Source organism: Neofelis nebulosa, chromosome 17 (assembly GCF_028018385.1).
Source record: "Neofelis nebulosa isolate mNeoNeb1 chromosome 17, mNeoNeb1.pri, whole genome shotgun sequence".
Classification (NCBI taxonomy): Eukaryota; Metazoa; Chordata; class Mammalia; order Carnivora; family Felidae; genus Neofelis; species Neofelis nebulosa.
The window spans coordinates 15441830-15452229 of NC_080798.1; the positions used below are offsets into that span (position 1 = coordinate 15441830).

Below are 10400 nucleotides of genomic sequence, written 5' to 3' on the forward strand. Positions count from 1 at the left end.
TCCTTTCTGCGGGCACACAGGGAAGCAGCCGGAGGGCGGGTGGCATGGAGACTAGAACACCTGCAGGCTCTTACGAGAAACAGCAGAGGGTGTTGACGGGACTCCGGGGCCTGTGACAGCCCGGTGGCTCTTCCCCGTGGGCCCCCAGACGGCCAGAGTCCCTTCCTCCAAAGCCTAGTCACCTAAGGTCTGAGCCCCCAAAAGAGGGGAAGGTTGGTTTCAGATACCCCCCCCCCAGCCCCGCCTCTTCCCCCACCCGCTCAGCTTCCTCTCTCTGTGAGGAACACTTTCACTTCCTGCTACTCCAGGCCTCCCCTCGAAGAACAGGTAGGGGTCCCCAGGGACCGAGCAGCTGGCCGTTGTCACCCCCCACTGCCTCCCTTCGGTATCAGGTTGCTGCCCCCATGCCGCCCTGGCCAGCGCCACCGGCCTCCTCCCCTTCCTCCCCCTCCCCCTCCTCCTCCCCCTCCCCCTCTCCGTCCTCCTCCTCCTCCTCCTCCACGTCTTCTCCTCTGTGGGACCCAGGCGAGCATCTGCCTCCCTGCCCCTACCCCTCCTGCCTGCTCTCCCCTGGACTGAGCACCTGCTCACTGTCCCCACCCTTCCCCAAACCCTGGGTTTCTGGTCAGCAGGCTATTTATTACCCGCCTCCTATACCACCTCAAGCAAGAATGGAAGACCCTGAGAGCAGGGGCCCGTCCTGTCTATCACCTTCCCCCCGGGGCTGGCACCCCAGTCTGGGCCTGTACTTCTTAAGTGTTTGTTGGGTGCACAGATGAATGGCCGCAGATGTCTCACTCCTGGGACTGCCGCAGGGAAAATACTCAAAAATGCCCACCTTGAGTCATAACCCACTGTAGCTAGGATTGTGTATTGGCTTTAAGAGTTGAGGCCCAGGGGCTCCTGGGTGGCTGTCGGTTGAGCGTCCGACTTCGGCTCAGGTCGTGACCTCACGGTCCGTGAGTTTGAGCCCGCGTCGGGCTCTGTGCTGACAGCTCAGAGCCTGGAGCCTGCTTCGGATTCTACGTTTCCCTCTCTCTCTGCCCACTCCCCGTTCATGCTCTGTCTCTCTCTGTCTCAAAAATAAAATAAAACATTAAAAAAAAATTATAAAAAAAAAAAAAAAAGAGTTGAGGCCTGATAGGGGCACCTGGCTGGCCCAGCCATAGAGCATACGACTCTTGATCTCAGGGCTGTGAGTTCAAACCCCATGTTGGGCATGGAGCCCACTTAAAAAATCTTTAAAAAAAATTTTTTTTTAAACATTTATTCATTTTTCAGAGATGGAGAGAGACAGAGCATGCGTGGGGGAGGGGCAGAGATACAGAGAGACACAGAATCCGAAGCAGGCTCCGGGCTCTGAGTTGTCAGCACAGAGCCCCATGCGGGGCTCGAACCCATGGACCATGAGATCATGACCCGAGCCGAAGTTGGACGCTTAACCAGCTGAGCCACCCAGGCGCCCAGAAAAAACCTTTTTTAAAAATTAAGAGTTGAGGTCCAGGGGATAGAGGGGACAGATGTGTTACAAAGCAAAAAGCAAAGTGGTTACAATAAAATCTAGGTAGTGAGTATATGGATGTTCCCTGTAAAATTCTCTCCTTTTTTCAGAACGTTTGAAAACTTTCACAGTAAAATGTTGGTGGGGGCGGGAATATCCGAGAGCCCTTCTGTGGTCTGGGAAGGGAGGAAGAGAGGACGTCTGTAACATGATGGCACGTTTACAGAGTGCCTACCATGGGCGGAGCACTTGTCCAGACATGGGGTTGTTACTCAACTGGTCCGCGTCTGTATTATGGCAGCACCGGTTGTCAAAATCTGAAGTGTTTCTGCACCACTTGGTAAATAGCTGTCGGTTTGGGTCCTCCCCTTGTCCCCTCCCCCCCAGGACACACGGGCCTTCCTTCTGGGATCCCCACATCTCCCCACCAGCCAGCTGCTGAAGAACTGACACCTGGCACAGCGAGGGGCCTTGGGCCCATTCTGATCGGTCAGGGTCTCTGCTATATCGTGAATATTACCCCTGGATTGGAGCAGCCTTGAACTTTACCTTCCTCCCTGCCAGAGGCCAGACCATGGCTTGCTGGCCTCCCGCATCCTGAGGATGGCCCAGCCGGAGGACAAGGCCTCTGCAGGCCTCATCGATGGGGAGAGGTGAGAGCTGCGGGGGCTGGGGTCTCCAACGCCTGCCCCCGGATTCAGAAGGCCCTTCCAGCCATCCAATGCCCACACCCCCCCATAGGACCCTGAATCTCATCTCGCCCCTGGGCTGCCCCTTCCTGCACCTTGGACCCCACCTTAGTGTCCAACTGCCCACCTCTAACCTCTGGTCTCCTGGACGTCCTTGTCCCAGGATGGTTCCTGCATGTCCCAGGATGGTTCCACCACAGGTGAATGGAGCAGGTGAGGCCCCCTTAGGGGTCCTTGGGACCCCAGAGCCACTCCTTCGCCTGCAGAGGACACGGGGTGTGTGGCAGATCCCAGAGCTGGCTACTCAGGATGCGGGAGCCCTTCTTGAGCTGTGGCCACCGGGGGTGAGTACTCACAGCCGGGGACCCTCTCTGACCCTCCCCATGACACCGTGGGTCAGTCAGGACTCCGCTGCTTGCTGGTGACAAACAGCACAAACCGGGAAAACCAAAAAAGGCCACTTACTGAAAAGTAAGTGGGCTGAAAACCCCGGAAGAAAGGGAATTTCAGCCATGTCTGGATCCTGAGCATTAGACGACTTATAAAGTTCTCTTCATCCCATGTCTTGGCTTTGCTTAAAATTTTTTTTTTTAATGCTTACTTATTTCTGAGACAGAGAGAGAGCATGAGTGGAGGAGGGGCAGAGAGAGCCGTCAGCCCAGAGGCCGACGCGGGCTCGAACTCACAAACCGTGAGATTGTGACCCGAGCCGAAGTCGGCCGCTCAACCAACTGAGCCACCCAGGCGCCCCTTGGCTTTGCTTTAAACTGTGGGGAAAGCCGACCGTTTGGGGTTTCAAGGAACAAACACTCGATCCACACAGTAGCTTAGGCAAATAGGCACTGCTCTTTGTACCAGAAAGGCAGCTGCAGGCTCTAGTTTAGCAGCTCGAGTGACATCAAGGCCAGCTTTTGCAATTCTCTTGGACTTCCTCCATGGAAGCCCAGTGGCTGCCCCGGGTCCAAGCACGTGTGTGAGCTCCAGGCAGGAGGAAGACGAGAAAGGAAGTGCCGGTTAAAAGAAACAGGAAAACCAAAAGCCTTCACAATTGATTCAAAACATATGGAAGGGGGCCCGGGTAGCAATACATTGTTTAAAGCTCCCCTGGGAGTTATAAAACCCGAGGTGAGAAACACCACCTACGTCATTATCCATCTTCTACGGCTGGGCAGATGAGGCCCTCACAACCCTGCAGTTCTGCAAGGGATAGGGAACGGATTAGGATAAGGCAACTAGGGTCTACACAGCTTCCTTCTCGAGGGGGCTCCCTCCTTGTGGTGGCAGAGATGGCTGTCCCCAGCTCAGGGCCACATCTCACAAGCTTAGCAATCCCAGTGTGAAAAGAGTCCTTGTGCCAAAGAGCTCCAGCAAAAACCTCGTGGAAGATTTCCATTGGCTGGGCCTGATTCACATGCCCATCTCTGAACCAATCACAGTGGTTAGAAAGCACTGTCATCCTATTGGCTAGGTCAGGTCACAGACCACCCCTAGGGCTTGGACAGAGTTAGTCCCACCCACGGGCACTAAGGGAGGAAGTGGGTTTCTCTAAAGGAAATTTGGCGTGTGGAACCCAACATAAGGGAAATGGGATGCCGGGCAGGCAAAAGTAACAGACATCTGCACAAATCCTCTCCAAGATGACCTTTGCCTCCACCCCCACCCCCGAACCAGAGTTTCCTGGTCACAGGACACAACTCCAGCCAGGTCCTGGTGTTGAGGACAGGAGCTTCACCAGGAGAAGTCTGCACCTACCAGATCCAGAAGCTTCCTGGAGGTAAGGAGCCTACTCCTGAGTTTCCAGTCCACAGCAAATTTGGTGAGCTTTGCTTCCAAAATAATCTCCCAAATCCTATTTGGTGGCATAAGTGGGATGCAAGCCTAAAGACACAGGAAAAGATGGGGACTTCAAGGGGTAGAAATTTCCCTGTTTTGAAGGGCTGTTGGGGGACTGCAGAACTGAGGAAGAGAGAGTCCCAGGGAAGATGAGGCTGCCACCCTTCAACTCTTCTTCCTTGCCCTTTGTTGCCCCCAACCCTCAGGTGTTTCTCTGGAATACTCTAACCTCTGTATGCCGGACCTGCCCCATCTCCTGGCTTTCCTATCAGCCAGCAGGTACAGGTTACCCGTCAAAAGGGCTAAGGGGGATCCATCTCTAAGGCATCCCACCCACTGCAGCTCCCCATTATCTTTTCTCAGGGATGTTTTGCCCAGAACACTGCTCTTGCCCCCTCCCACTCTAAGGCCAGGAGACCAACAAACAGGTGAGAGGCCACCTCCCAGGCTCCTTGGTCCAGAAGGATGGCACTTCAGGAACCAGACTTCTGTGTTTGAGGGAAGATAGAATGGGGGTCTGAGAGAGCTGTGGGAGGCTCGACTCCTGGGCCTGAGTGACAAAGGACCAGGGACGAAGCCTCTGCTCCTTCAGTAATGAGGCTGGGAATTAATTCTCCTGGTACCCTGAAGGAACCAGGGCTGGCACCTGGGACATCTGGGACACCTCGGTTGTGCTGGCTCCCAGGTCTTCCACAGACCAGCAGCGTCCAACTCAACATCTCGGAGAAGGTGCTCTCGGTGGTGAACAAGCTGTACCTGGAGACCCACGGAGGGTGGGGTTTGGAGCAGATCACCGCAGAGACACCTTCAGGGACTGCAGAAAGACACAGTTCAGGTTAGCTGGGTGGGGCAGGGCCCTGGGCCCTTGGAGGATGAGGGAGCTATTGCCGCTGTTCTGCGGGACCCGACCCTCTCCTCACATCCAGCCCCCAGGAACCCTGCCCCTCACCGGGTCTCCTGGGTCGAAGGCCCGCTCAGCCCAGAAGGATACCATCCTGGGCCAACCCTAGCCAGCCTGGTGGAGGAGAAAGAGAAGGAGGACGAGGATGAGGACGAGGACAGCTACAAAGATGAAGAGAAAGGACCTGACGATGTTCTCACCCATCACATCCAGGCTCTGGCCAGGGCCCGGGGCAACTACGTGGGCAGGCAGTTCCAGGGCCTTCGAGCCCGCCTCACCTCAAATGCTGGAGGCCCCCACAGGCCCGGGGACCCAGCCACAGAGCTGCTTCAGGATGTGCGGCACCTCCTTACCGACCTCCAGGATCACTTGTCAAAGGACCCCGACGTCAGGGCTGTCTTTGGGAGCCGGGGGCCTGGGGTCCCCCAGAAGGAGGAGGATCTTGGTAATAAGGAGGACTGGGAGGGAATTTATGGCCAATGCCCCGACCCACTCGGGTTCTCATTTGCCATCTCCGGGCCCTACGTGTGTGTTTCACACCCAACGTCTTTCTCTCCATCCGTGTGCACCTGTTTGCTTTTCCACTCACGCGCTTTTCCCTCCCTACGGGAACATCTCTCACATGGGCGACAGCCATACTCCACACCCAGGCTCCCTCTTGCACACGTGTTCCCACCCATGTCTACACTTGTGGGCGTCCAGCAGCCAGGGAGGGCTGGGGGGGGGGGGGGCCGGGGCGCGGAGGGTACGGTCAAGTGGAGCGAGAGGGTGGACGTGGGTCAGCCTGGCGGCCCTTCGCTCACCGACCTCAACCCCTCACAGGCGCCGCGTTGGAGGCCGCCCTGTGCCGGGCGGTGCTGGAGCCCCTGAAGCCCGCCCTGTGGACGCGACTCCGGACGCTGCGAGCCCGGGAGCTGCGGCGACTGCGGCAGCGACAAACAGCCCTGCGGGCGGGGGCGGGGCCTGAGGGACAGGGCCCCGCCCCCGCCCTGCGGAGCCGCATCCACGCGCGCCTGGAGCACCTCCACGCCGCCTGCGCCCCACGCCGCAAGGTGGCGCTGCTGCTGGAGGTGTGCAGTGACGTTTACGCGGGCCTGGCTCAGGGCAAGGACCAAGGTAAAGAAGGTTTACCCGCGTCTATCCGGATGTGCGGTGGCTGGAGGATCGGGGAGGCGCGGTGGGACGCGCCAGTGTGCCCGTCGAGGGGAGAGGGTGACCCGCTCTAGCAGGGGCCGCCTACGCGGGCCTGGGGATCCGCCGAGAGGCGTTTGCCGGCCCAGCGAGGTGGAAGGGCAGCCCGCACTCGTGTTCTGGGGATCGGACGGAGGGGTCTGCACGCCCGCCATCCACCTCGGAGACCGTCCTGCTCCGCCAGAGCCCCTGGGGGCCGACGCCTTCCTGCCCGCGCTGACGGAAGAACTGATCTGGAGTCCGCACATTGGGGAGACGCAGCTGGACGTGGAGTTTCTTATGGAGCTCTTGGATCCGGACGAGCTGCGGGGAGAAGGTGAGCCCCCACCCCGGAACGCCGGGACCCCACAGGGGGCGGCCTGGGGCCAAACAGCCTCGCCCTGCAGCAAGGGTTAAACTGCAGGGGGACCTCGGGCCACCAGCGTAGCCCCAGAGCTGCGCTGACCACCCCTTCCTGCCCCTAGCCGGGTACTACCTGACCACGTGGTTTGGGGCGCTGCACCACATTGCTCACTACCAGCCCGATGTGGGCCGCGCTCCCCAGGGGCTCAGCTCTGAGGCCCGCGCCTCCCTGCGCCAGTGGCACAGCCGGCGAACACTGCACAGACAGGACAGACAGGACCGCGGAGCCCAGGTGATCGCCCCTCCGGACTGCGGGTGGAGGGGACCGCTGGACCCACTGCCCTTCTGACCCAGGCTCCTGCCTCTCCCCACAGGTCCAACTGCCCTTTGAGGAGCCATGGGCAAGAGACACTGTGCCCAGAGACGGACTATGATAAGGGGTCCCACATCCTCCTGTTCCTCAGGCAAGATTCCGGAGGCGCCAGGACAGCACCGACTTCTGACCCCTGTTGGTTTAGGTGCCAGGAGGCGGCGAGGTTCCCCGGAACAGACCCACCTCTGGGCCTTTGCATTGGCTACTCCATTCTCTAGTATTTATATCGCTCCGTCCCTCCGTTCCTTCGGGTCTTTAGGTGGCTGTCACCTTCTCGGGGAGGCTCTCCCAGACACCCTGTGTAAAACTGTACCTCCTCTGGCTTGACCCTCCCTGCGGCAGGCAGAATAATGCCCCCCCCCAAGACATCCACCTCCTGATCCCCCAAATCTGTGAATATGTTACCTTACATGGTCTAAGGGACCTGACATATGTGACCAAATGAATGATCTTGACATGGGGAGATTATTCTGGATCATCCTGGTGGACCGGTAACATCACAGGAGTCCTCTTAGGAGGGAGGTGGGAGGCTCAGAGTCAGAGAAGGAGATGTGATTTTGTAAGCAGAGATCAGAGTGATGTGGCCAGGAGCCAAAGACTTGTCTAGAAGCTGAAAAGGACGGGGAATGGATTTCCCCCTGGAACCTCCAGAAAGAATTCGGCCTTTGATTTAGGCCCTAAGACCCGTTTTGGACTCCTGACCTTTAGAACTGCAAGATAAGGGGCGCCTGGGTGGCGCAGTCGGTTAAGCGTCCGACTTCAGCCAGGTCACGATCTCGCGGTCCGTGAGTTCGAGCCCCGCGTCAGGCTCTGGGCTGATGGCTCGGAGCCTGGAGCCTGTTTCCGATTCTGTGTCTCCCTCTCTCTCTGCCCCTCCCCCGTTCATGCTCTGTCTCTCTCTGTCCCAAAAATAAATTAAAAACATTGAAAAAAAAAAAAAAAAAAAAGAACTGCAAGATAATACATTTGTGGTTTTTTGAGCCACTACATTTGTGGTAATTTGTTACAGCAGCAACAGGAAGCTGATATACTCTCTTACCCCGGTCTTTATTTTTTTTTTTTCCATAGAAATGATCACTTCCTAACATACCATGAAATGTACATATTTATTGTGTTAATTGTCCATAGGCTCCCGTCCCTTAGAACAGCACAGCACCATCCAAGAGAAATACAATGCAAGCTAGATATGCAATTCTAGATATTCTAGTAGCTACATTACAGAAAAGTAAAAACTCAAGTGAAATTAACTTTAATAACCTATTGGATTTAACTCAGTGTATCCCAAAGGTTATCACTCGTAACATGTGATCAATATCCAAAAATTAGGGGCTCCTGGCTGGCTCAGTCAGAGGAGCGTATGACTCGTGATCTCAGGGTCGTGGGCTCGAGCCCCACGTTAGGTGTAGAGATTACTTAAAAATTAAAATAATATATTGGGATGCCTGGGTGACTCGGTTAAGCGTCCAGCTTTGGCTCAGGTCACGATCTCACCGTCCATGAGTTTGAGCCCCGAGTCAGGCTCTGTGCTGACAGCTCAGCGCCTGGAGCCTGCTTCAGATTCCGTGTCTCCCTCTCTCTCTGCCCTTTCCCTGCTCACGCTCTTGTCTCTCTCTAAAAAATAAACATTAAAATTTTTTTTTTGAATAAAAAAAATCTTAAAAAAAATATATCCAAAACTCATCGTGCTATTTAACATTCTTTTTGTGTGTGTGCTAAATATTCAAACTCAGTGTGTACTTTTTTCATGTTTTTCTTTTTTTTTCTTTCTTTGGTTTTTGAAGGAGAGAGAGTGTGCAAGCAGAGGGGCAGAGGGAGAGGGAAAGACTCTCAAGCAGGTTCCACGCCCTCCCACCATAGAGTCTGAGGTGGGGTTCGATCTCACGACCATGAGATCGTGACCTGAGCCAACCAGGTGCCCCTCAGCACATCTCCGTTGGGACCAGTCACGTTTCAAGTCCTCAATAGCCACACGGGGCTTAGAGCTACCATTTTGGACAGTGTGGCCTTAGACTGCCTTGGGGAGGCTAGGGATCTCTGTCTTGTTCACAGCTGTATTCTCCGTGCCTAGACAAATGCCCGGCACACAGTAGGTGTGCAGTAAATACTTGCTGAATGATTCGATGACAGAGTTTCTGTGGTACACTGCAAATGACTCCCCAAAAGATACCCATGTCCTAACCTCTGGAATCCATGAGTGGTACCTATTTGGAACAGGGTCTTTGCAGATTTTTTAAAAATTATTTTTAATGCTTATTTATTGTCGAGCGAGAAAGAGAGACAGAGCATGAGGGGGAGAGAGGCAGAGAGAGGGAGACACAGAATCCGAAGCAGGCTCCAGGCTCTGAGCTGTCAGCACAGAGCTGAACGCAGGGGCTTGAACTCACAGACGGTGAGATCGTGACCTGAGCCGAAGTCAGACGCTTAACTGACTGAGCCACCCGGGTGCCCCCATGCAGATGTTTTAAGTCGAGGATCTTAAAATGGGAAGGCTATTCTGGATTGTCTGGGGGAGGGCTCCAAATGCAATCCCACGTGTCCCTATGAGAGGCAGAGGGAGATTTGAAGACGTGGCCTTGAAGGGTGGAGGGTGGGCGGTCACAAGCCCAGGAAAGGCGTCAGCCACAGATGCCGGGAGAGGCGCCCACTGATTCTCTCTTAGCGCCTCCAGAAGGAGTGAGGCCCTGTCAACACCTTGATTTCAATCTGGGGATACTGATTCCAGACTCCTGGCCTCCGGAACTGTAGGAGAAGAAATTTCTGTTGTCGTCAGCTACGGAGTTTGTAGTCATTTCTTACAGCAGCTGCGGGAAACCTACCAGTGACTCAGCACTTCGTATAAAAGAGAAAAATTGGGGCGCCTGAGTGGCTCAGTCCATTAAGCCTCCGACTTCAGCTCAAGTCATGACCTCATGGTTTGTGGGTTCGAGCCCCAACGGGGTAGAGCCTGCTTGGGATTCTCTCTCTCTCTCTCTCTCTCTCTCCCTCTCTCTCTGCTCCTCCCTGACTCGTGCTTTTTCTCTCTCAAAATAAATAAATAAATTTTTTTTAAAGAGAGAAAAAAAGGGAGTAGAATGAATATCCAGCCCAGTCCTGTTCTAGCGACAAAGGACATGCGTCTACTGATAACAGGAATTAACTAGAAAAATAGGAAAATCCCTCTCAGTCCATTTCATGAAGAGACGTATTGCCATTAAAATTTTACGTTTCACATTTTGCATTTCATAATCAAAATTCTGTAATTTTAGACATCAAGTAAAAAAAAAAAAAAAAAAGCGTGCCAGGGAGGAGTTCTTTGCAATTGTTTTTAAAAGCCAGAAAGCTTAAAATGGCTACACTGGGGAGTGGGGCAGGAAGCAGGGATGGGGGGTGGGGGGTGACGAGCTACAGGATGTGGCCTCTGATCTTACGATTCAGACACAACTCAGTGGGGTAGCTGCATCCCAAGAGACCCAAGAGATGTGAGGGGACCATCTCCTTTTTCCAGAACCTCCAGGGCAAGCAGGACACTGAGAATTGTATTGTGTTTATTTATTATGCGCTTATGTACATGTGTATATATTTCTTATCACT

General features: G+C 54.8%; 1 protein-coding gene and 1 long non-coding RNA gene across 3 annotated transcripts; one reads left to right on the plus strand and one right to left on the minus strand.

Annotated features, from left to right (window-relative positions):
• Nucleotides 1-64: 64 nt before the first annotated feature.
• On the plus strand, nucleotides 65-7040 carry RINL (Ras and Rab interactor like). 2 transcript variants are annotated; one of them, XM_058707727.1, is made up of 12 exons: nucleotides 65-327; nucleotides 2066-2154; nucleotides 2375-2534; nucleotides 3862-3964; nucleotides 4230-4302; nucleotides 4387-4451; nucleotides 4709-4858; nucleotides 4950-5369; nucleotides 5747-6040; nucleotides 6300-6431; nucleotides 6580-6749; nucleotides 6832-7040. In XM_058707727.1, the coding sequence occupies exons 2-12, from the start codon at nucleotides 2105-2107 to the stop codon at nucleotides 6889-6891; spliced, it is 1677 nt and encodes a 558-aa protein (XP_058563710.1). In that variant the 5' UTR covers nucleotides 65-327; nucleotides 2066-2104; the 3' UTR covers nucleotides 6892-7040. The 2 variants fall into 2 exon arrangements, with proteins under 2 accessions (XP_058563710.1, XP_058563709.1); XM_058707726.1 differs by having other exon boundaries at nucleotides 66-327; nucleotides 1889-2154.
• Nucleotides 2756-4799, minus strand: LOC131499625 (uncharacterized). Its single transcript, XR_009255982.1, has 2 exons — nucleotides 4688-4799; nucleotides 2756-4068 (listed from the first exon to the last, which is right to left on the minus strand). It is a non-coding gene; the product is annotated as an uncharacterized LOC131499625 (long non-coding RNA).
• Nucleotides 7041-10400: the final 3360 nt, after the last annotated feature.

Excerpts from the sequence above, each read along its gene's own strand:
- RINL (XM_058707727.1), top strand. The coding sequence starts at position 2,105 with ATGGCCCAGCCGGAGGACAAGGCCTCTGCAGGCCTCATCGATGGGGAG. Across the intron at positions 3,965-4,229 it reads GATCCAGAAGCTTCCTGGAG|GTGTTTCTCTGGAATACTCT; the intron begins GTAAGGAGCCTA and ends CCCAACCCTCAG. Across the intron at positions 6,750-6,831 it reads GACAGGACCGCGGAGCCCAG|GTCCAACTGCCCTTTGAGGA; the intron begins GTGATCGCCCCT and ends CTCTCCCCACAG.